We start from the raw sequence: 25,764 nt of genomic DNA on the forward strand, positions 1-25,764 counted from the left end.
TTTTGTGTAGTTAAAAGGTTTACTTTGTAATGAATATCTTTAAAAAACCAAACAGTAAAACTCACACTGACAAGTACATTGCAGGATTTAAATGTGGATTTAGGTTATTTTCTTGTTCTTCTGGTAACCTGCTTATTACTCCCCTGACAAGAAATGTAATGCTACGTATCCAGTCCCCAGATGGATTCAAAGGTACATCCTGTAAGAACATTAGGAAAAAGATAAGTGAATAATTTTTAGACAGTAATTAATTCTGTGTAACCCAGGAAACTCAGCTGCAGTGAAACCCTGTTTGCAGAGAAGGGAAAGAAATCTGCAAGTTGTTTCAATGCAAGCTAGTGATGCTTGTAAGTGAGCCCCTTTCAAGGATTCAAGCTTGCAATCCTGTCAAAGCCCTTCAGAGTCAAGATGGTGGGACAAGGCCTGTAGCTGAGAGGTTTAGTGGAGAAAATTCCATGACTTCACTACGACAGGCTCCCACGATCATTCTTAATTGGTTACTTTAGATTAGTCTCTCTGCCAACGTTTGTTAATGTGAAATGATAACCTTGAACTGTGTTCACGGTTTAAGTATAATCTAAAGACCTGCATGAAGTGTACAGGGACAAAGTCAGAAATTCTTTTGCACTTGTGTGAGGTCAGAATCAGGATGATTCTGTCAACCTGATCACAGGATTGCAGCAATCCAGCTATTTATGGGCTTTATCAAACATCAGATTAAGAGTCTGTGTGTGCCAATCGTCTGGGAATTAGATCTTACCAGCCCGATTCTGCTACTTTTAGCCATGGTGCTATTACCTGATTTATTATATAATCTTATTTAAACATAAGTAGATGTGGAAGAGGTAAGTTCTATGTTTCTTAGAAAACTTGAGCTGACATGAATAGAACAAACTAGAGGTTCAGCAGATATAAAAGTCTGAGGTAACAAGGTAAAATTGAAATGGTCCTGGTCACTACAGTTGCCCTGTTTGTTTTCAACTCAATGCCTATGCCAGTTGTTTGTCCTAGAAAGAGAAAGAAGAGAAATTCTTTAAAATAACAGATTCCTTTTAATCAGATCTGTAATTTAATGATCCTCAGGCTGGCTCCAGGTGTTCTGGGAGAGAAACAGACTCCTGTGGTGTACACCAGGACCTTCACTGGAGCGTGTGTACAGGGCAGTACATGCAGGATGGGAAGGGCCTGCTACAGCAGTCAGTAAACTTTATATTATCCTAAGACCATAATAAGTTGGTTTAACTATTCTTCATGTCTTTTTTTTTCATTAATCATTAATATTCAGTTAATACAGCAGTGAGCAGAATGTACCCACAGGTTTATCCATAAAGGAAGCAATCTACTGCCGGCTTTACACCAGTGCTGTGTAAACACTTGAGTTGCATTAAGTATTGCATTTCTGTGGGAGTAGTGGCACATTCAGGTGAGCAAACAAAACACTTTACAGAAAACCAAGCACTTCTGGTCCAGCCCCAGCCCACGCTGCTACCAGCCTGCAACTGTGTAAAAATAAATCAATGTTGTTAATGAAAAAAAACCAGGAAGTGAAAATTATCCCATCTCTTTAAAATTCAATGTTTCTGTTAGTTCCACAGGACTTCTGCTTCGTGCAGCTTGAAATAGCATTAGAGAAACCCTGGTCTTACTCCAAATGCTCATGGATTTCAGTCAGTCAGTCAGTATCAGGCCCAGGATGGGTACTTGAACTGAAACGGTGAGAAAGGAAGTGCAAGGGACCACCATTACTTCCCAGCATCAGAGTGATTTCTTATAAACACCTTAAAATACTCTTCAAACATTAGAAGTATTAATAAATATATAATTTTACAACCCCTGTACTGTCCTGTTACATCTACCTCTGTGTGAGAGATAGATATTCCTCTATTCTTGATCCCTAAATCACAGATTAGGTTTCAAATGTCATTATTCAATTGTTTCTTTCTCCACAGACATAACACTTCACTGCTGTGCAACAAATGGAACTGACCCAGAAGGAGGCTGGGATCTGCAAGACCCTCCTCAGATTTGCAATGTTTCCATGCCTTAAAGCACAAATATGAACTGTTGTTGGGACCCTGTGGCATGTCGTGCCTCATTGTCAGAGTCTGTGACTTCAGCTCTGCCTTGCTGGCATCATCCAGAATTCAGTGAAATTACAAAACTTGTTTAATCCTGTGCATACACTTAAGAGTCTTGCTGAACTTGAGCTTGAATAAAGCATGGATCCAGCAGGCATTTCTGTATCAAGGATAATAGTTGACTAATGAGTTCAGGAAGAGCTGATGGACAGCTTACAGGGACTGTGATCTTCAGTAAACCTAATTTACATCCTTAACATTTTTAGAATTTCAGTATTGTGTCTGTACATCAGAAGTCACCGGGGCATATGTACTGCCCTGTTTTCTTGCAGACACAGGAGCTTTGAATTTTATTCTCTACCCTACCACATTCCAATGCAATTCCTTTCCTTAATGAGCATGCACCCAAAATGACCTCTATGTTCCCTTCTTCAAAATGGTGCACTGTTTCCCTGAATGCTGGAGCTAATATTTTCATGACAGAAGTTGCAATTTTTTTTCTGTGCAGCAACATTTGCAACAAGACTGGCTTTGCAAACAGATTTTTTAGCCTCTCATTAGGTTGACAAGAATTTGGTCAGCCTGGTAAGAAATTTTTGCATGTGGCAAACTAATTTTATTTAAGCACTCCGTTACATTAGCCTTTTAAAAGAGCCTTCTGAATGCAAAGGCAGACATTACTCCTCAGTCTACCCTTCCCTGTGCATTACAAATTTTTTATTAATGAGGCAGGTAGAATCTGACTTTATGCAATCAATTATAAAAATATGTTAACAACTTTAACACAAAATTAGCACCTTTCAGGACAATAACATCATTCCCAAACTTCTCTCCATTACATGCTATTCCTTACTGGTTACAATTTGTTCTTCATCATTCTGTGAGTCTCAGAAAACTGAGCAGTGTACTGCTCTGGTGACCAAGCCACTAGCAAGGCAGAAACTGGATCTGCCTAATCATTAAGCACTACTCAGATCTTTTCCCCCCACAAAAGATGAGACTCAATAAGCATAAAACCTCACTGACATTCCTTGATGATGCCCTTGAGTTGTGGTGGTGGTAAAACTGCTCATCCCAGTCACCTACAATTACTACACGTAAGTGAAAAAGTCCACTCAAATCAGCCACTCCACTAACAATGCAGTTTCACTATTTTAATGTTGGGGAATTAGTTGCATTTTCCTTTTGGCCCAAGTTCTGATTTGACTCCCTGTTAAGTCAATGAGGGCCTAGAGAATCTTTCCCTTTGCTTTGGTGATAGGGGATAAGCCCAGCAGTCAAGGTTTATTCTTCAAATATTAGCAGAAATTCTCTGCTTATCAGACAGTCAATACTGTTAGGTCAAAGACAATAAAATCCTTGCATCCAAATATAAGCTTTTGTTAGATCTTAGCTGACAGATGGATTTATAAATTGATAATACAATCTTGAATTTCTTCTTAAACTTCAGTAAAGGGAAGCATTTGAGAAGTGTGAATCTTTCCAAAATAGCTCCTTGAGGAACAATACCAAAACTGTGATGCCTACTCAGGAACTTTAATGTCAGTGAACCTTGACTTTCCAATTATTGTAAACTGTCTTTAAATAAAGAGTATTACAAAACTGGCATCTAGTTTTATATTTGTTTGGACAAAACAACTCAAGACGCTTGGACAAGGACAGAGCTAACCAGATATGAAGCAGATCTATGCTAAACCTGCAGACTTAACTTTCTGCTCCCTCCTAAACTTTTTTCCCCGGAAAATTTACCAGTAGGCTTTATAAAAAATTCCATGAACCTTTAAGCGCTGAGGGCGTGCCCTCAAGCACCGTGAAATTCCTGAAAAGACTCTCATAGGTTTCAATAGAATTGTAATCAAGCTCTGAATGTGAGTGGCAAAAGACTCTCCAGTTTCACCTTCTAGATGTGATCAACAGTGGTGGAAGTGCCCAGCTTTGTGAAATGTGTAAAATTTTATAGTACACTGTTGTATATGGCTTGGTAGTAGTCCCAGTGTGACAGCTTGGGAACCCTTATAGAATAGTATATGTTAATTCCTGACTGAATGGTTTTTCATGAATTAATGATCAGCAGCTGCTGGAAGGAATGCATTTCCCTTTCTTTCAACACTGTTTCATATATAAACACACATATAGCATGATACGCCTCTAAATGTATGTATAAAAGACATATAGCCAGGATTGCTCTTCAGAAATTACAAAGTAGTGCCAGGTGAACAGTAGCATAATCTCTTGTTTAAACAATTCAGTACTTCTGGGAATAACTTTTAAGCCTTAACATAAACAGGTTCTGAAATCCTAGAACAGAAGTTGGACAAAGAGAAACAGCTTCTGCAAAGTTTATGTATTGCATTCCACTTGCCAAAAACCTAGTCTAAATCAGGAAATGGTGTGAACTAAACTATTCAAAGTCCAACTAATTAATATTTTACTCTAACTGTTAGCAAACAGTTATAGTAAAAAAATCCATCCCCATCTGTGTGCTTAGTGTGTGATGGGCTTGGATTTGCCAGAAACTGTCCAGGAGCCGTTGGGTTTAGGCTCCAGATTAACACAGATATTGTCTGCACAGGCAAAATCCTGTGGAAGATGAAGGACTTACACAAATGAGTACTTCAGGGCCACACCAATAGGTTGTTGCTTTTCCAACCTGTATTGCTCCCAGAAGATGCTGGGAGCATCCTTTCTACTGGCTGTAGAAAACTGGGGATTTCCGACACCCAGCTCACGTGGCTTGATTTCTGCATCCTCCTGGGAGCTACATCCAAGAACTCCAGGGATCACAATTCCTGCAAGATTTAAGGGAGGCATTTTGCACAGCTTGTTCAGTCTCATGTTACATTTGCCAAGCTAAAAATTGTAGCTTTCTTAAAGTGCTGTGCTAGTTGAACAGAGTTTGGTGAATGGGAAAAACTTCCACACTCATGTAAGAATACCAAGCAACTGGATCTTGACACTACTTACTGTTGAGTTCTTTGACCTCATGAAATGGCAATCTGGTCTTTCACCTTTCCTGGTGGAGTTTTCTGACCTTACTTTCAGGTGCATACCAACATACACAGATCTACTGGGAACCTGAGGGACTGCAGCAGCCAAAAGCATATATCCCAACTATAATCACAAACTTTCTATAAACCAAGCATGAAAGTCACACATGGCTTTTATGAGTGCAGTGTTCTAGAGGCTATTTTTCAATGGCACTGAGTAATATTTAGCCCATTTGTTAAAAGCACTTGAGCTATATGAAAAAAAAAAAAAAGAAAATCTGCAGTGACCTGAGCCATTGGACTCTGTGCCATCCTGTCATGGAAGACTGGGGATGTGAGGATACTCCTATCTAGACCCCCAAATCAACAAAGCTGAATTAATGTATTGTCCAGAGAAGGGCAATGAAGCTGATGAAGGGCCTGGAGCAGAAGTCCTATGAGGAGGGGCTGAGGGTGTTTAGCAGAAGAAGAGGATGCTCAGGGTGACCTTACCACTCTCTACAACTACCTGAAAGGAGGTTGTAGCCAGGTAGGGGTTGGTCTCTTCTCCCAGACAACTATCAACAGGACAAGAGGACATAGTCTCAAGCTGTGCCAGGGCAAGTTTAGGCTGGACATTAGGAAGAATTTCTTCACAGAAAGGATGATTAAACATTGGAATGGGCTGTCCATGGAGGTGGTAGAGTCCCTGTCCCTAGAGGTGTTCTGGATGTGGCACTTAGTGCCATGGCCTAGTTGACATGGTGGTGTTGAATCATAGGTTGAACTCGATCTCAGAGGTCTTTTCCAACCTAATTGATTCTGTGAAGGTAGTTTGTATATCTAAAGATGGACTCAACATGGCTGCTTCCTGCAGGTTCATTTCACTGGTGTCAGGGATATCCCAAGGGACATAGCACACCTTCAGTCAGACCAACACCTAAGGCAGCTGTGCCTGCTGTCACTCGTCCCTCGCACCCGCCCTCCCCTCAGGTTCGTGAGCCCAGCTGCCCCTGCCAGCCTTTCATCCCTGCGTTGCTGCTGCGACAGGGACAAGCGACCGCTGCACCACAGGATGTTCTCCCCCTCTGCAGGTCAGGCTAAGGATGAACCCCCTGAAATATGCCTCTGTCCGCCCTACCCGCAGACCTGTGGCAACCCCACACTCGGGCGCTGCTGCCCTCTCCATCCTGGCCATCAGAAGCAGGAGGAGGGAGCCCTCCAGCCCCGCCATTCTGCGCGGAAGCTGAAGCGCCCGGAGATGACACAGGGCCTCGGGGCAGGGACGACGCCCACTTACAGCAGGGCAGGAAGCCACAGTGTCCCCCTACTCCACCCCAGCCCGGCGAGCCCGTGACTGCAGACACTGCTCCCGCTGCTGCTCCCCTTCCCTGCTGACACGGCTCCCGCTCCCCAGGGCATGCGCACAGCCGGCCGCTCCCGGCACCGCCCGTGCCAGCCCGGGAGGCGGGGGCGGCGGGACTTTGCCCCGGGAGCGGCGGTGCCGTCACCCAGGCGGCGCCCAATGGTCCCTCGCGATTAAAATAGCGCACTATAAATAGCGGCCCGCTGGCGGTGCCGCCTGGCCGGGGCCAGGTGTGGCGGGCGAGCAGGGTAGGGGCCACCGCCCCGGGCCCCGCCGCCATCGCCCGCCCCGCCCGTCCTGCTCCAGGTCCCGGCTCACCCGCGCCCCGGGGAACCGGCTGGGCGCGTCCCTGTCCCTTGGGAGAAGCCCCAGGGCAGGGTGTAACGCCCTCGAGGCCTCGCTGACTGGCTTTGTCACTTCGTCCTCCCTCAAGGACTCGGTGACTCTTCCTGCAGGTGTTCGTTCCTTCCTTCCTTCAAACCGTGCGCCCCTCCTCTCTCTAAAGCAGCCGAGGGAAGCCGGTGCCATACCATCAGGAAAAAAAAAAAACAACTACCCTGTTCTGGCAGCTGTGCTATGTGTGTGCTTTTAAAACAGCATCTGTTTAAGACCTGAGACTGGCTGTTCCAGTGAAGGAAGTGGACTGATAAACCTTATCGCCTTGGCCTTAGCTCTTCCATCTCTCCTCCATTAGTCTGAGCCATGGTGCCACAGGAGAAGGTTGCAGAGATATTACAGGGCCAGGCCCTTTCTGGGTAAGATGCTGACAAAAAGATGCAGGCCTGCCTTCCTTGGGGCTTACAGCTCAGGCCTTCTGATCCTAAGCAGACATACACAATGAACACATAAACCCATGTCCACCATGGAGACACCTGAGGTGGGGTTTTCTTTTTATCCCCGTTCCCTCTGGTTGAGTAGAGGAGAACTGTATTAAAACTGACATGACTCAGAATGACAGCAAATAGTCTCCTGTTTGAAGATTCTTACCTTTTTAAAAAAGTGATAAGGTAAATGTTAAAAATACACCAAGTTCCTGACTATGCTCAAGATTTTAAGTGCTCAGGGGATCACTTCAAGATGTGTTCCTACTTGCTTAAGTATGCTGGGTTTGTGGACATGCCCACAACACATATTTCTTGGTCTGCACAGTGCAATTGCATTACACCTGTTTTCATCCTACTAATTGCATATAGTCCATTGCTCCTTTCATATCGGAGGAGGTGTCAGGTATAGGATCACTGGGTTTGTTTTTTTAAGGGTGTTTTGTTTGTCTGGGAGGTTTTTGGGTTTTGTTTGTTTGTTTTTTGTTTGGTTTGGTTTTTTGGTGGCTTTTTTTGTGAGACCTTGGTAAGATAAAGAATATGGACTTGCTATTTAGGAATATATTGTGCAGTGTATTTTATATAATTATATATATATATATGCTTTCATACAGCTGAATTCTCAAAATATGAAGTTTATTCTCTTTTTTCCCCCCTGAAGTTACCATAGATTCAAGGAGAGCTATTTACTGAAATGTGTAGCATAGCAACTGGGGTAGAAGAGAGATCATCAAATGAAATTATGAGGTGGCAAGTTCAAAGATACCTCTTCACACAAAACAAACCTTGGAACTCACTGCTACAGGATGTCAGGAATCAGTTCAAAAAGCAATTAAGCATAATCATGGAAGAAAAATCTGTGCAGAGATGTTCCACACAAACACCTCTGATTCAGGAACTCTTTGAGGTGCAAATCCGCATCCTGCGGAAGCATTTTGGGGAGCAGCCTCCCCTGTCCTCATGCTGTCATTAGGCAATTACTGTTGGCTGCTCTAGGAGTCAGAATCCTGGACTGGACTTGAAATGCTGCTGTTCTGACCCAGCACGGTCATCCCTATGATTGACTGTCATTTCATTAAACATTGGGGGTTTTTTTCACAGTCTTTAATAAACCATAAGCAACAATTTTTTCAATAAACCTTTGTGATACAGAAATGCTGTTTCGTTATGCTCTGGTACCTCTTATTCTTTCCTCCCTGTTATTTTGATTGAGAGATGGAAGGTTGCTTTGCTGTGTGTTTGTATAATGCCTCATTATCAAGCTGAGCATGGCTCCATGCCTGTATTTCCTAGTTAATTATTTGATATAAATAAATATTATTAATCTTTATTTCTGAAGATGGCCACAAGCCAAAAGGTTTGCTGATTGCATAAACACCCAAAGTAAGAAACTGTGGAGCTCCAGTCCTCATTTGCTGGTGGAATTAGACAGATGGGCCATTTGAGAAAGTGATAAAATACCAGCAATACCTGCCTAAAGAATTACAAATTCCATGCTCCATGTCTGCAAGGGCTTGTATTTATTATCTAGGAGTGCAGGAACAGACCTTGTGACCCTGCTGACACTGAAGGGTGAGATCAAGGACAAGAGGCCAGCACAGGAGAACAGGCAGTGCCAGCCCCCATCTCTGCCTGGAACTGCCTGCTGTGCTTTCCCCGGTGAAGCCAGAGGCTGGCTGAGGACCCACGGTGGGTCCGTGCACACCAGAGGTGCTCTGCAGCCCCACATCTGCCTGTGGCAATGCCTTCTTTTGGCAGAGAGGACCAGGTGTCTCCAAGGGGGCGTGGAGGGCCTTGCAAGGGGTTGGGCAGGCACCAACTGAGGGCCACATCCTGACATGAGGCTTGGAAATTGGAAATGGGGTCAGCTGGGCTTCAGAGGCTGGGTCCTCAGATTTTTCCTTGTAGCAGGGAGATACAGTTGCCTTGTGCGACACAGATAGCTCCCGTTCCAGCCTTGCTGCCAGAAGGAGACGGGTTGATGCATACACTTTCCCTTAAAGAGTCAGTTGTCCATATGCATCGGATTTTTTTTTCCAAAGAGAAGCAAAATTTTAGTGCTCAGAGGTAGAAGTGCCCTGAGATCATATGGAGAACAGGAGCATGATCGTCCCATTGTACTGAACAATATTCAGCAGAGGTCTTCTGAAAAAGATTCCTTTCCTGTCAAGGCTGGAGAACTGCTATAGACGCTCATGCTTTTTTTTGAAGATAACGGAAATCCAGTGTATCAGTCCCAGGGCAGGGGGGAATAACCTGAGGGAAGACTTTTTCCCTAAGGAAAAAGTGGATGTGAAAAAGTGAAAAGAGGATGTGTTTCTTCTGAGGAGTATCCTTGCCATACGGATTGGATTTTATAGCTGTGTGCACCTTTTGGATTGGAGGCATAACCTCCAAAGCATACAAGGATCCAGCTCAGAATGGATATGGGTAAACCAGCAAAAGCCAAATGGCAGACCTATTGTTCTTTCTGTTTGTCTCACCTGTATTTCTGTTACTCTGCTGATTTTGCAGGGGATCAGGGAGAGGCTGCATGCATACAGAACGACAGACAGCATCTGCTTACAGAGATTAACCATGGAAGCCAGTCCTGATACAAAGTCATGTTTCTTCATTGTGACAGCCTATTGTATTTCTGATAACCATGAGATCATGGCTTTAGCAGCCCCTCAGAGCCAGCTGTTTCATAAGGATGAGTAGTTCTTCAACAGCTGCTTAAACATGGCACTGCACCTTGTACTCAGATGCTTTCTATAGCGCTTTTTCTCAGAAGCAAGTTAGCATATAGCGCAAATAAAGACAATAAAACTGAATTTTATCTTTAGTTGGAGGGCACAGGCCTGAAGAGGATGGGATAGGTCATTGAGCTCAGTTCCACAGAACCAGCAGCAGGGATCAGGCTTCAGCCCAGAAAGAGCTGCAGAACAGTTATTCCACCTGCCCCATGCTCAGTGTATGTTTATACCATGTTGGCTGCACGCCTATGGCCACCTTCTGTACTTCCCAGTATCTTTTTAATGAAACTCAGGCTATTAGTAGATGTCAAAAAGTCACACATATGAAGTTGCATAGGGGGAGAGGAGAGGTCAGTGGCGCTGGCACTGTGTCCCTGTGGCTGAAGTGTTTTCCAGTCTCAAGTCCCATGCTGCTGTGGCACCTATTCAGCTCATGCCAAGTTCTTAGAGGAACAGGGTAAAGCTCTCCCGACTTCATTTTCCTTCAGCTCATCCAGTCCATTCCCACAGGCACTGTTGCAGCCCTGTGCTGTCCGCAAGGCCAGGCAGGTCCTGCAGCCCAGGCACAGGGTATAGATATGTTCATGTGGTGCAGTTCATCAGCATAACTTCTGTGGGAACCACAAGTTCCCCAGCCAACCATGGGGAGGGACAGGAGATCTTGTGTCTCAAAAGCATTTGGAGAACAGCAATATTTTCTTGGAGTGGGGCAGCAGCTCAGAGACTTTGGAAGAGGAAATCTTTGATAAATTGTCTAAAGGAACCAAGGTAGTAGGGATAAGGAAAGAAAAGAAAAATTTTAAATTTATATTTTTTTTATTTTATTTTCAGAGAGAAAGACTTATTTTATTGGCTAGTATGTCTTCAGACAGCGCTGACATTTTCATTCTGTCTGTCTTTGTCACTAACTGGAACTAGACAGTGCCTGTAATTTGACAGTTATACACATGAAAATACATTAATTAAGATTTGTAATTTTTACATTTTAATTAATGATATTTTTTTTCTTTATTTGGAGTGTCAAGCTAGTGTTGAAGGGAAATTGCAATTCAAAATTCAGAAAGCCACAGTTTTTAGAGTGTTTGTTGGAAGTAATCTGGGCATACTTGCCAGAATAATATGCTGAATCAATGTTTATTAAACAATGGTAATGTACTGGATTTGTGAATTCCAGTATTAGTGATCTGATTACTTACAAAACCCATGTTCTTAAGATTTTTTAATTTAGTAGATTTTTATACTTGTCTGGAACAGAAAATTACAGTTCTCAGCTATTTCACTCATGGTCACCCAGCATTACATGTAACCTCAGTGGAAGAGACAAGCTTTGGGGAAGCCCAGAACTAGTGTCACTGCCAGCCTGCTCTGTCTCTGCCTGCAACCCTCTGCCACAACCCCAACACTGTCCCCAAGAAGCCCCTGTAGCACTGTGGTCCCATGTGGATCCCAAGGCAAGTCCATCCTTGACACTGCATGTAGCAAGAACCCATCAGACTTTCCATAGGCACCTGTGGAGTGTCCAGTGTAAAAACTTTTGAGGGCTGCTCTGGCAAATCCTAATGTTTGTGGGTTTGGCTTTGCCACATCAGTAAAATACCCTTCAGAAGGATATTTTTATTGAGATGGGTGAAGGCATTAAGGAGTACAGAGCAGGGGTGTCCAACAGTGGATCCTTGGGCAGGACAAGTGTGGTTCCCAGGCTGGAGTGGACTCACACGATGAGCAGTGGGTTGTGCAGGTACAGAGTCTGCCAGGTGACCTCAGGTACCACCTCTGAGAAGAAGTATGTTGGCAGAGATGACTCCCCATGGAGTCATGGTCCCATGGGGATCAGGTAAACCCAAGCTGGAGCTTTCTCTTCTTCCTTAACCTTTGGCCATAGGAGGGTTTTGGCAGGCAGCTTACAGGAGCATGAAGGTTGGTCACCCTGGAGTAACCTCACTTCTCCAGCCTCAGGACATTCACTTGCCACTGCTACACAGCAGAGACCCAAGGGTCAGTTGTCACTCTGTCAGGTACACAACTCTTCTACCTCTCATTTCCGACCAGCTCCCTTCCCATATGTCAGTTTGTCCCTGCTACACATTTCTAATGCTGCTTTGTGCAAATGTTTTAGTACATGTGGAAGGAAATGCAGCAGAACCTGCCCAACCACTGATCTGTCTACTAGCAAGATGCCCTTTCTGGGTCAGTGCAGTGCAATTTTATTGGCATAGGAGCCTGTCTGGCTCCTAAGTAAATTCTGTTGCTACTGCTATCTTTAAGTTAGAGCAAACTTAAATAATTCCCATTCAGCCAAAGGAATGTGACTGCTGGGCTGACTGCAGAGCAGTCATGTCCTTCCACCAGCTAAGAGTCACTTGCAAAAGGTGTTTTGGGAATGGTCATTATAATAATTTTCTTTTAAACTTGGGTACACCTTATCCATGCAAAGAAATATTTTTCAATAAATAAGCATTCCAGGTGCCTGTGCTGCTGTTATCATTAAACAAATATTTTATTTAGGGGGCATGGAAATAGGTTTATAAGGTTTTTTTATCAAACACAGTCATTAGCTGTTGACAAAAGAACACAGACTGCCCCATATATTGGGGCTAATAGAATTGGCTCCCCTGTTCTAATATATTCTGCAAATTTATTGTAAGATAATTTCTACACAATAGTAATATTTTCATGCTACATTTTTTTTGAGGGCAGATTTTAAAGTGTGGGTATGATTTACAGGCTCGGATGTATTTGTAAAGTCTAATGAAGTAAAAATGGCACTCTCATATGAATGATGCTACAGGAAAAATATCTACATGTAAGTTGTCACGTAACTTTCCATAAGTGCCCTGTATCCGTACTACAGCAGGTGGAGGGTGAAATCCCAAGCAACATTAGCTAAAACACATTAGGCTGACCTTGTAGTCTCTTAACAATTTTACAGCATAAAAATCCAAACAAATTCTTCACATTATACTTAAAAAAAATTGTATGAAGTCAGGAGCCTGTCTTTCTAGATATGACCAAACGTGCTTTCTTTTTTCTACTTGTACACTTCAGGTATCACTTCAGGTAAGTGAGGATAGGACTTTCTGAACAGCACTTTTAGTGTTATGTGAAGATTAGCTGTGATGCAGAAGCCTTGGAATTTCTCTTGAATGTGTTCTTGACCTTTCATAAACCAATATTACTGAATTATTGCAATGGATATAATTAACTATTTTTTCTTACAGCAATTTAAGAACAAAAATAATGTCACAGACAATTTAAATACAACAGTTCAACACCATCTAACTAAATTTTCCAGCTAATAAAACACAAAGTAGAAGTGGCAGAAATAAAAATCTTCCAGTGTACTACTTTCCCCTTGGACAATTTCCAAAGTAAATATTAAAGTCAGCATTCAGTTGCTCGCATCTTTTTGCAAATAACCATAGCAAACCTCTTAGTAATGCTGAGTCCCTTGTAAAGGTATGACAAGATATCCACTAATGAGTAATCCTTAAAATTGACATTTAATATTCCACCAAAGAAGCTAAAACATTTACAGTTCTCACATGCCACACCTTAATGTCCTTTTTAATAATTTTAATCCAGATAAAATAAACCATAATAAGACTGATTTATATGAAGTCATGACAGGAGTTTCCATTCTCATGAAAACAAAACTGGTGTAAAGTCCAGCTCCCTCTGACTTCAATAATCAAACCAAATTTTCACTGCCAGCCTTTGACTTCCATCTTGCATGTCACCAAAAGAAACAGAACAATTGTTCTCAAATACTAACAGGCAGGTGGAGTGAGCATCGACAATTTTAGTTTCAGAGAGATGACATATATTTTGATACTTTTAGGAATGAGTGGTAAATAAAAAATATAGCCCTTGAATTAGTGTGACATAAACCTCAGAGTTTAAAGAGGAACATTACATCTTTAGAACGTGTCTGTGGTGTGCTAGCCTAATTTTGACCTCAAAGCATCTGAATATAGACAGTTTAACACATTCAAATCTTCAAACAACTGAGTGGATTTGTTGGTGCTTGCATCTCATTACTTCAGATTTTCAGCCACCTATAGAGAGGCAAATACCTGTCACCTTCCAAGGGCATATTTCCATGTAAGCAATAGCTGTCCTGATTATCACTAGATGTCCTAGCCCAGGATGGACAGAAGGCAGGGTCTGCTTTTGAAGCCACAAATAAAAGTGCTCCAGTGAGGTCCAGTGGACCCTTTTGAGGGTATGGAATGTGGAGCAGGTCCTTGAATCTTCAGGTGTCATTCCTGACATCCCACTCTCAGACTGGGATCTGCCCTCCCGGGTCAGCACACATGGCAGACAACAGTCTGAACCTGAAGACCTTCAGGGACAGCAACCTTTGCTCCACTGAGATGCCCACGTGAGACTCTGTCAGGGCAGAAGAGGCAAATGTGATGCTAGCTTTCCTGTTAGTCATTTACCAGCTCCCTGCTGGCCCCCAGGCCCATCCTGGGTGGGTCTGTCTGCTCCATCTCCCCAGGACAACGGGGCGAGCGTGGCTGCTGGCATCCCCTCTATATCAGCCACATCAAGCTCCATGACTGTCTCCATAAAGATGATCCTAATCCTCTGTTGCCCACTACAACAATTTTGGTACAAGTCAGATGGTAGAATTTTATTACCATTTCAGCTTTCAGCTTTTTATTTTTACCTTAAGCTATGGAAAGTGTGTTTTTCGGTACCTTGCCAGGTTGCATCAGGAAGCCTGACACTGGTCTCCTGCTCACTCCCACAGCTGTACATTTAGGGAAGCCCAGTACCTAAGCCTATGTCCATACAACCTAGAGAAATTCTGGAAAAAAAATATTACACAACTCAAAATGCATGCTAAGCAGGAACAATGCTATTACACTGAATAAGGTCTGCATGACAAATGCTAAAGTGATGCCTGCAAAATCAGTCACTCGTGGCCATGGTGCAAACTGTTGTCAATAAATAGGTGGGTATGCAAACCTGCCTTTGAGGAAAGGCTTTAACCACAGGTAAAAGTGCTTTGCTTAGTATTATCAGTGACATCTGGTGGTAATAGGCAGTAAATTCAGTTTAAATATTTTTAAAGGTTATGTGTGATTTTAAATGGCTCATCCCAATTGAAGTATTTTACAAAGTTGTATTTCCTAAAGTGTATTTCTTTCTGACAAAACCGTATAATGACCGTGTGACTTGCCAGGAGCAGAGACTAACCACGTCTGTATATCGCATAGTATTTTTTGGTGGTGGGAAACACTGGAACCAAGTAACCCACCAAAATATTTAGTGTGCCTGAAAAGCAGTTGATAAACATCCGTTCTTTGTTACTGTTTGCTACATATTACCTTGTGTTTCAAATCTTATAGTCATTCCAAATCAATGAGTATGGCAACAATTCAATAGGTGCAGATGGGGGACCAGTGTCAGCTAAGGCAGAAAGAAGCATGAGTGCATCTGGGGGCTAGTGATGAGTGGGCTGGAGTGAGACACCACACACCCTACCACAGACAGTGTAGGGGCTGCCAAGGAGAAGCCAAGCACTCACCTGGACCCTGTTTCTGTGTTCCCAACAACTTCTTGGGCTGGACACCTTTTACAGGGGACTCTGTAGGTCTCAGCTGAAAGCAGCAGAACCAATGCACGTGGAGAAGCCCCTTCCTTAATTCTGCACTTAACTTCATTGTGTACAATGAAGACTTTTTTGTTTTAATACCTTCACTGAGAAGTTCCTTTCTGATTTTGCCCAAGTTTAGAATCAGAAGCTTGTTTCATACAGGAGAGATGTTTTGACAGTGCTTGGGGAACTGCACCTCTCCTTTTGTTGCTTGCATGGCCCCATGTACTCTCTTTTCTTCTTGGGTGAAAAATGGAGAAAGTTGTATGCCCAGAAAATCACATTTCTGACTCCCTATGTGCACCTCTCTTGATGCTTTTCTGAATGCAGCTCTAGAAAGCAAAAGCTGCAAGGACTTTGCTGTAATTTTTAAATGTGGTGTTTCAGTAAGGTAAACATTATCCAACAAATGAACAGTAAAATGAAACAAAACGTGAAACCTAACTTAAAACATACACCAGGCATCCATGAATGCTCTAATGCCATGTTCTCTGTAATGTCTGTGACTTTTTGAAAATGGGTCCTGATAAGATGTTTCATGGCACAGATTTCTGAACCCAGCATCTAGACTTTACAGTTTCAGTTCACCTTGAAGAACAAACAGCTCTCGGAGCAGTTAACTTTGATAAGGAAAGTGTAAAAAAGGACATGGATAACATATCGGCTGTGCTGAAAATGTGTCTTTCTTTTCTTGTTCCTCCTGAGAAGCAGTGACAAAATAGAGATGCCTGGACCTATTAGGTTGGGAGAATGATGCTGTTTCAAGCCTGCCAGAAAGATCCTTGAGGTATCCACACATCTGTAGCAAAATGTGCTTAAGGCAGATGTTTAACATTAGAATTTAATTCTGTTTTGTGAGTGTTGTCATTTGAACTTCTGGAAAGTGTTCCTATAGAAAAATACTGCATTAACATATTGAACTGTCAGCAAATCTCTGGGTTTCCACAGATGTATTAACATACCAAATTAAAGAATTTGGCCCAGCAGCCCCAGTCTGCCACATCCCCAGTCCATTCTCATACCTGTGGAGCTGTCTGTGTGCTCTGGTGACTCCTCAGCTGAGGCACAGACAGGGAAAGCAATGTCTTCCTCAAATATTTCTGAGCAGTTGTTTATGAGGAACTCCGCCAACGCTGTCACCTGCACACAGAAAAAGCTCATTTCAGTCAAAAGGGAAGAACACATATTGAGCAGTCTTTCCTGCCTGGTGCTGCAGACAGATGCATCTGCCCCAATACAAACAAAATGCCATCAGCCACAGCTTTGGCCTCGTTGCCCAGACAACCCATGGGTGACAGTGCTCACTGTGTGCCTCTTGCCCTCTGCATGCAAAGTATCCAGGAACTGTGCTGGGACTTAGGGGACTGTGGGCAGCTGCTGCTTTTGCTCACAGGAGGCAAAATGAGGGGCTGTCTGGCCCATCACATTGCAGGCTGAGGGGCACCAGAGCTGAGGGCCACCCCTGATATCCAGGGGTGCTGTTCTGTTGAGCTTTTGCAATAGCAGTGGCAGTGGGATCCCTATGGATGGTTCGGAGCTGCCCCAAAGGGAGTGGCTGCTTGGTCAGCTCAAGATACCTTGTCATTCATCTCCTTCTGTACTTCCAGTGGGAGCATGCTGTCCGTCTCTGGGCTCAGCATATTTGGGCCAACACAGATGGCCAGGTTGCTGGAGTCCATCCTGTTGGTCTCAGCATTTTGGCTGATGTGGCGGAGCAGAGAGAGCAAGTGCTTGAGCAAGACGAGGTTTGGTTTAGGCAGTTTGTCAGCCACCCTGCACGAACAGAAACAAAATGTGACATTAATTGATGGTGCAGTGGCTTCTGCTTCTCTATTTGAGCAAGTCTCAATTAAATTCAGACAGACAATGCTTCCTACAGAAAGAGTCATGTGTGTGTTTTATTCACTGCTTAGGAGAAGTATCATTCATAAATCCCCAACCACAGCTGAGTATGTGGTTAATTCTAAGATCTTGAATTACAAGGTCTTGATTGAAAGGCAGCATTGCAGCAGCCCATGTCCTTGAGTAGATGGGATGACATCAGGAGCTGCCACTGGAAGCTTCCCAAAAGCAGGTGAAAGCCTGTGGTTGTGCTGTGCAGGTTTCAAAGCAGTATCAGTCAGCCTCTACTTCTGCTCTTTCTAAAGAGCAAAACATGGCGGTGGTCTCCACCACCGTGCCCACCAAAGTGCCCAACTTTACTGCCAGCAGATATGAAGGCTCTCTTTCAGTGACAGTCCCACAGCACCATGATGCTAGCTGAGACACTGCAGCCTCTGCCCTCTTTGTATAATAGCCATTTTGTAGGGCAACCACCATTGGGGTCTGTCCCAGACAAAATCAAGTGTAAGTGGTAAGGGTGGGAAAAGAGTCTCACTGGGAAGGTCAGAAAGGACTCCAAGACATGTAGCTGAAGCAGGACTGTGCAAGCCAGGGCTGTATGAAGCCAGGGAACAGGAATATGGAGAGGGATAAGGACATCTCTTCAAAAAGCCACCACTTAAGTCTCAAGTGCAAAAGTCATTCAGACCCTCAAGATACTTTAGAAAAAGTTACTATGGTTACTTCATCCATCACCCCATAGCTGAGGAGACCCAGAATGAAGGTGGGTAGTTGGGTGTGGGTCAGTCGCAGCTTCCAGAGGGGCTGCTGCTCCCCAGGGCATGGGGACTGGCACACAGCTGCTGTCTGCACATGGGTCTGCACAGCTGGGGCTTGGGCACTACAGGGTCCTTGGCTGCTGCAGTTGTCAACTGCAGGTTTTTTGAGGACTGAGGAAAATTGCGGTCCTAAATGTGTCAGCTGGAAGGAAACAGTTTTGACTTTGTGTTTGATAAGAAGCCTGCCCCGCCTGTGGCTTTGTTAAGAAGACTTTCACCTCCCCACAGGGCTCTCCAGTTTGGCTCTGCACTCATGGTTGCACAGAGGAGGCCCCGGGGGTTTCCAGCTCCCGGTCCTACTCAGAGCCCCAGCATCATCCCCTGAGTGTGTGTGTACACGTGGGTGCAAGGGGACGGTAAGCTGACACAGCAGGCGCTAGAGGGCAGGACAGCCCGCAGCAATCGGGCTGTAGAAACAGGTAGAAAGACACTACTGATGTTACCTGTTGCACATTGCACACCCTGCACTAGTGACTTCCCTCCTCTGCTAAACCCCAAAGGCATCGGCCTTTTGCAAAATCTGGTCATATTTATAATGTGAGAATCCAAAATCTAGGGTCACCCTACACAATCCACAGTAAGAGCACCAGAGACTCAGAATGGTTTGGGTTGAAGGGACCTTTAAAGATTATCTAGTCCAATGCCCCTGACATGAACACATGTCCTCTACTAAGTCCAAACCAGGATCCTGGATTTCAGGGCTTTCTAACTGCAGCTGCTGAGTGTTTCCACAGCATGCTTCAGCTTTCAAAAAGTTCAGCAGAGCTGTGTCAGTCTGTCATTTGAATGAGATTGGAGGAAAAAATACATTTCCCTGTCTATATTCAACCACCTTTTTGGATGTCCCAGTAAGTAACCCTTGTCACCTCCTTACCAGGATCTGGTGTTTTAGCTTTCCACTGCCATTAGGAGATGCCTCAGCTGGAGGTGGGAGAAACTGTGCAGCACAGCTCCTGCACACTTTGTGAGAGTGAAGCAGAGGCTTTAGCACACAGATAGGCAGGATGCTGAACTTCTGCTTTCTGTTTGTGGTTTGTACAGAAATCCTCCTGCAATATTCGTGAGGAAAAAGGATGTAGCAGAGTCAAACCATTGAAAGCCAGAAGTTATTCTGTGGAGCAAATCTTCCAAAAAGTTTGTATGCCACATGGGCTCCAAAAAACCTGGGGAAATTTTCAGAAGTACTTAAGTTCCTGGCTGCTTTGAAAACATGTCCAGGGACATTGTCGACGTGGAAATCTAGTCCCACAGCTCAGTGGAAATGACAGGACGCCCCTTTCTTGCTACTGCTTCACTTCTGAAATTGAATACAGCATTACGCATGGAGCAGGATGTGTAAAACCAAATGAAACACTCAACAGCCACCTAGAAAATGCATGCTGTGCCTCAAAAAGCATAGATTATCATGGGCTCATTACCAAACCCTGTGTAGGGAGCAGCCTTGTTCTGTTTGCACACTGAATTAAACTCACTTAGTTTGCAGTCTCAGAGCTGTGATTGGCAATTCATGCCCTCCAGCCCCTCTGGCTGCTTTTCCAAGATCAGAGCTCCTGGCACAGACCCTGACACAGCTACTACCCTGCTCCCCAGCTAAATAGCTGCCTGCATAAAACACTAGCATTTTCTCTTCATGGAAACCTGGAGGGAGTGCTCAGCAAACATTATGCAATGCACTTAGAGCAATGTTTTCAGAAGGAATGCATTCCTGCTGTCTCTCTGCTCAGGATCAGTAATTCCTCTGGTGCTCTTTGGCCTAAAGGGACAAGTACTACCTCATCCCACACTGCCTAATACCTGTTTTCCTTCAGACCATGGACCTGGACTCTCTTGCAAGCAGCTCTTGCTACTCAGGGCTGGGGATAAGAAAAGGGTGCAGATGTGCCTCTTTTCCAAAGTGTACTAACCCTTGAAGATACAGATCCTGAACAGTTGTTGTAGAATGTTGTAGGATACTCAGATCCACCACATTTGCAATGCTTGACCTATGTGCAGTGTCTCCGGGTATGTGTGATCCATGACATCCCTCCACCTTGTTAGCTGACATGAACAGAAATGTCCATCCAGGGATGACATGAACTCTGAGCTTGGAAATAAACACTAGGAGAGTCCCTCAAGAACATCTAGATGACTGAACAAACCCACCTGGGCGCAGGTTGCCTCAAACACACTGCACGCTGCCAGCTACCAGCACTGCAGTCAGCATTTGTCCTGGGTGCAAAGTGATTGTGTGGCCCAATGCAAGAGCCAGGTGGTCACCGTTGCTAAATCTCCTTCTGAGCAGAGAACCCCTGAGCTGCAGAGGCACACCACCCAGCCCCCAGCACACACATGAAGTAAGACTCTCATTCACTGCATGGTCCCTCATCACACTTTCCAGCCCTCTGATCCAACCCACAGAGCAACCAGCACACAAATGAGAGGTTGCACACCTTTGTAAATAAAATCTCAAGGAAAGAAGGATTATGGTGTTTGTCTTCCCAAGCCACCGTTACACATGCTGATGCTCTGCTTCCCAGGGAGTGGTTGGACATCTGCCTGATGATGGGAAGCAAGGAATGAATTCCTCTTTTTGCTTTGGTCGCAGGCACAGCTTTTGCTTTTCTTATTAAGCTGTCTTTATCTTGACCCTTGAGGGTTTTTTAAATCTTATTTTCTCCCCCTGTCCTATTGAGGAGAAGGAATGAGAAAGCATCCAGGGAGATGTCTGGCAGCCAGCCAAGATCAACCCACTAGTCCTTTTTCTTGCCACCCAACATGGGGCATGAGATAACGCCAGTTTTGATCTGGGCATACTATAGCTGTGGCAGCTGATAATTGGCAGGCTTCTGCATGGCTCACAGGGCTCATTTGATTTACAGCATAACAGAGCCTAGGGCTCTGCAGTGGCTGCTTTCAGCTCCTGTCTTTGCTGCAGTGCTTATCTCTGTGTTTTGCTGTGCCTGGAAACATTCTGATAAAAGCAGCAGCCATGTGCTTGGCCCTAGCACAAGTACCCTCCCTGTGCCAGGAGGCCTGTCCTACAGAGAGCTGAGGGATTGCATCTCTCTCTTCCCCTCTAGGGCTGATGTGTCTGCCTTCATCTTCAGAGGTCCGCACCAAATCCCTATCTAAGCCGCTTGATTAATGTAATCTTTTTGTCGTTTGCATAGAAACTGATTTTAGCCTGATGTTATGAGAAAACAGTTTGCCAGTGAGGTGACAAGGAAATGTGCCCTTAGGACATCAATCCCTGGGTTGCAGGGTATGTGGGAGGACTTGGGCGGGTGCCTGGGTTATCACTTCCCATAGCCTGTGATCTTGCACCTCTACAGGCATGTAATCCCATTCAGCTGGTGCACTACTTGGTGGAGGGGTGCCTTGCCTGCCCCAGTGAAACCCAGAAGCTCTTATCACTTCCCTAGGGTTTTTCTTGTGCTTCTTGAGCCTCCCTTCAGCACCATCAAGGGAACATGGTTGAGACAGGGACCCAAACCACATCTGGGAACACTATGGATAAGACAGGGATCAGAACCCTAACTACAGTAATTGCCTTAATAGTCAAAAAGAAGCACTGGATACAGAGGTCAATGGGTCCATATCATCAATTAGTACAGGAGCAGGAGGAGGAATGGTCTGATCAGGAAGCTGCTCCTTCAGCAAGGAATCAAGAGGAGGAAGTAAAAGAAATCACCGAGAGGTGATAGTGGGTCCCTAACCTTTGGCAGACTTCAAGATATGCTGCAATGTTATAGCCACCAGCCAGGTGAGCAGATTGCTGCTACTACTACTGAAGAAGGCATCCAACATCTGAGAGAATTAGTAGTGCTGGAAAGTCTTCTACAGTGACCTGGATGACAACCATGTCTCCAAAGATCCTGATGTCCAGTGTACAAGAGCAAGTACTAGAAGGGTTGTCCGTAATTCACCAGCATTATATTCCAGTCACCTGGAGATGATAGACTAACTAGACTCTGATATACCAGCTGTGGAGAGTGACCCATTTGATCTGACTTTTGAAGAAAACCTGTTTCTCTCCTTGTCCCCACAGACCAGCACCTTGACTGTCGGGGTGCCCAGACACACACTGTGTGCCACTCTCTGGTTCCTCCTGTGCGACTGGGCAGGGGACATGAGGAATTGAGATGGTGAGCCCCCTGTGAGTTAGGAGCCCATGTACAGAAATTGAGGGGGAAGAGGGAAGGCAGCTGATCAGGAGGGCCATCCAAGACAGCTGTCAGTTCAGCCGCTGTTGAGATGGTGAAAGGCAACCAGCAATCTACCAGGTATGGAAGAGGACTAAGGCTGTCTTCTTGGTTTTGGTGAAGGGACTTCTGGTCTGATGCTGAAAGGGTCTCCAACCTGGAACAGAGGGTCACTGCCTTTGGTCAGCAGGAGGAAAGTGAATGACTGGTTTTACTGGACTGTGTGGATTTGATGACCTGGCACACTGGATCTGCAGAAGTCTAAAGCTTTGGTAGACACTGGTGCACAGTGTAGCCTAATGCCATTACAGTACATCAGGTAGGAACTCATCTGAATTTCTTGATTGACAGGGGAGTCCCAACAGCTGTCTGTATTGAAGGCTGGGGTGAGCTTAACAGGAGACAAATGGCAAAAGTACCCCATTGTGACCAGCCCAGAGGCTCCATATATCCTTGGCATAGACTGTCTCAGGAGAGGGAACTTCAAGGACCCAAAATGGCAGTGATGGGCTTTTGATGTAGTTGCCATCCTTTAAGTAGCTTCCTGCCTTGCCCAGCCTCCTGGACGATGCCTCTGTTATGGGGTTGCTGCATGTCAAAGAACAGCAGATGCCCATGGGTACAACGATGGTGCACCATTGGCAATATACAGCAACCAAGACTCCCCAGTTCCCATCCATGATTCATCAGTTGGAGGGCCAAGGAGTGATTAGAAAGACTCACGAGGTTTTCTTTTAAATCTCATTTTCTCCCCCTGTCCTGCTGAGGAGGGGAAGTGAAAAAGCATCTGGGTGGCATCTGGCAGCCAGCCAAGGTTAACCCACCACACTTCTGTGCACATACATACTCACAGACTTTGTACATGTGTTTATATGCCTGAACATACATATGTTCTCCTCTGAGCTAATTCACTTAGTAACAGCAGGCAAAGAAGACCAAGTCAGCTTTAGAGATGGTGCAAATGAATGCGAAAGAAAACTTCAGGTTGGAGAGTTGACATCAATTCCTTGAACTAATTATTATTATTACCGTATTCCACACAGCTTCCAGGGAAATGCTGTCCCTGATCCTAGGAAAACCCAGGTGCTGGCACAGGTCCTGCACCTTTCAGGTGGTCTGAGCAGTGCCATTAGCGACACCTGAGGAGTAATTGTCAACAGAAGCGATGGTACCAGAGCCTGGATCTCAGTATGTACAAGACGTGGCAGATGGAGTGCAAAAGCAAATGGGCTGGCTAGCAGCAGGCACGTTAGTAATGAAGTGTCACAGGAGCTCGCAGATTCCTCTCTGATTTTACTGGGCTATGTTCCAGAGTTCGTCTTCACCTTTTTTTTTTTTTCTTAAGTATCTGCAAATGAAAACCTGCTAAGCTCTTGGATAAGTGTCCTTTAACTTCTCAGCCTCTTATGAATTTCAAATAGCATTTTTTTATTATGTTAATTGGTGACTGATTGTTTTAATTAGGCATCCCAGTTAACCTTACACTGCTAACACGGGTGAGGCTTTGTGTAGATCAAAACATGTTTGGTTTTTTTTTTTTCTTTTTAGCATAAGCATAAAAAAGAAGTATGAATTGTAAGAAATAAGATGACCCCGTTTGCAATTCTGATTTTCATTTTCTTTCTTTCACTGCAGTCTTCAGTCGTCCCCTTTTGAAATTATCCAGTATTTTACATGCAGAAAGGTCCTGGCCAAGACACTGTGTGAGCTTAGAAGAAATTTCTTCCCTTTGCAGCAATCCAGAAAACATTTGTGACCTAAACAGCAAAGCAACAGTCTGTCTCAAAACTCTCCAGTTTGAGCTAATATCAAATAATAAACACATTTGTAAATGTAGAAATCAATCACTCCTGATCATGCTGTCTGGGAACATATTGCAACTTCCAGAAAAGCTGGCCGGCATTCATGTCCTGGAGGGCTTAACTGAGCCTTCACAATAGTTGCACTGACGATGCCAAACCTCGTGTAACTTCCCTGTTGATTTCTGCAGGCTGCCAGAGGATGTCACAGAGAGAACCCAGAAGCTCAGAGAGAAGTTTTGTTAGTATTTTATACAAGTGATGCACTCAGCAATAAAGCTGAAAAAATGCCAGGGGAAAAAACCCAAACAAACGAAGAAGCTCTCCAGAAATCCCCGGATCACTCAGAGCCAGAAGAGGGAGGATAATGCTGGCAGAGCTAGGTACCTGGTTTGTGTACAGTTGCTGACTGTACACAAGCAGGGGCAGAACTGCTGTCATTCAATGCAACTTATGTGGGAGTCTGTATCCACCTGTCCTTTCAAGGGGTCTGAGTGGTTCTGAAAGGTGCTATATTTTGCTGTTTGGGATGCTTTTCCCCTTAGGAGTGCCTTGCGGACAGTCAGGGATGTGAAAATTCATCCCTCCCACTCCTCAAGGACAAACTGGAGCTCTTAGTAACCATCCCACATTTGACAGGACATTTGTCCTTCTTATGGGAAAAAGCAGTTCCAATGCTTTTTTTTCCTAGCAAAAATACCATAATCCAGACTGCAAGAGCTGATGTCCCATCTGCAGGCAATTCATCATTACTTGAAACAAATCCTTTATCTGTAGCTGCCAAGCAACACAACTCAGTGCAAGCAGGTCACTTTGTAAAACATGCTAGTTAAGTACAGGCAAGTCTGTAGAAAAATAATCCGCTTTGAACTAATAAAGCTTTCTAGTGCTTGGATAACTTAGATTTCAATAAGAAGATGGAAAGTGTTGGGTAGTAAGTAGAAAGTCAATCCCAGTTAAAGAGCTCTGTGCAATTCTTACTAGACTTTAAAGGGTGATTCCCCAAACCTGTGCCCAGGACTACACTGAGGATGTGTTTTCCAGACCGAAGTGGACACTTGCATGGATGATGAATGCATTACAGAGTCTATACCTCCAGGCCAATGGTGATACAGACCCCTACCCCTTAAGTGGCTTGGGCCCATCCCTCGTTCCTGCATGCCCGATGGGCACAAATTTAGGCTTCAAGTTCTCCGGCACTGGTGCTCGTTATTTCCGACACCCTACGGTGTTACATTCATACCTACCACGTCGCCTCGGTAATGATCCTGGCAAGGGAGGGCTTGGCTGTGAAGAAGCCGTGAAGGCTTTTTTCTTCGAGAGTCACTTTTCGCTTTTCACTTCATTTCTCGCTGCACCTATCGATTTTTGGGCTCTCCTCTCCCGGCAGGTCCGTCCCTGCCAGCGGCCCGGTCGGCATGCCGGCGGACCCCCGGGGTCTGCTGCGGGAGGGAGCGGCTCCTCCCTCGGCGGGGAGGGCTGGGGGCGGCCGGCGCCGGGGTCTCCGCTCACTCTCTCCGGCTTCGCGCCCGAGGCGGATCCGGACCCGCCGC

General features: G+C 44.7%; 1 protein-coding gene across 1 annotated transcript; it reads right to left on the reverse strand.

Annotated features, from left to right (window-relative positions):
• On the reverse strand, window positions 1–25,680 carry LOC116785231 (T-cell activation Rho GTPase-activating protein-like). Its single transcript, XM_032684503.1, has 5 exons — window positions 25,459–25,680; window positions 17,149–17,344; window positions 16,594–16,711; window positions 4,681–4,867; window positions 1–199 (listed from the first exon to the last, which is right to left on the reverse strand). The coding sequence occupies exons 2-5, from the start codon at window positions 17,248–17,250 to the stop codon at window positions 187–189; spliced, it is 420 nt and encodes a 139-aa protein (XP_032540394.1). The 5' UTR covers window positions 17,251–17,344; window positions 25,459–25,680; the 3' UTR covers window positions 1–186.
• Window positions 25,681–25,764: the final 84 nt, after the last annotated feature.

The sequence above is a fragment of the Chiroxiphia lanceolata genome, chromosome 3 (genome assembly GCF_009829145.1).
Source record: "Chiroxiphia lanceolata isolate bChiLan1 chromosome 3, bChiLan1.pri, whole genome shotgun sequence".
Classification (NCBI taxonomy): Eukaryota; Metazoa; Chordata; class Aves; order Passeriformes; family Pipridae; genus Chiroxiphia; species Chiroxiphia lanceolata.

Bases quoted from the DNA above. Each gene is read 5' to 3' on its own strand.
- LOC116785231 (XM_032684503.1), bottom strand. From the start codon at position 17,250: ATGGACTCCAGCAACCTGGCCATCTGTGTTGGCCCAAATATGCTGAGC. The intron at 16,712-17,148 runs GTATCTTGAGCT...TTCTGTGTGCAG, and splicing joins AGAAGGAGATGAATGACAAG to GTGACAGCGTTGGCGGAGTT. The intron at 4,868-16,593 runs GTATGAGAATGG...TAAATCTTGCAG, and splicing joins GCACACAGACAGCTCCACAG to GAATTGTGATCCCTGGAGTT.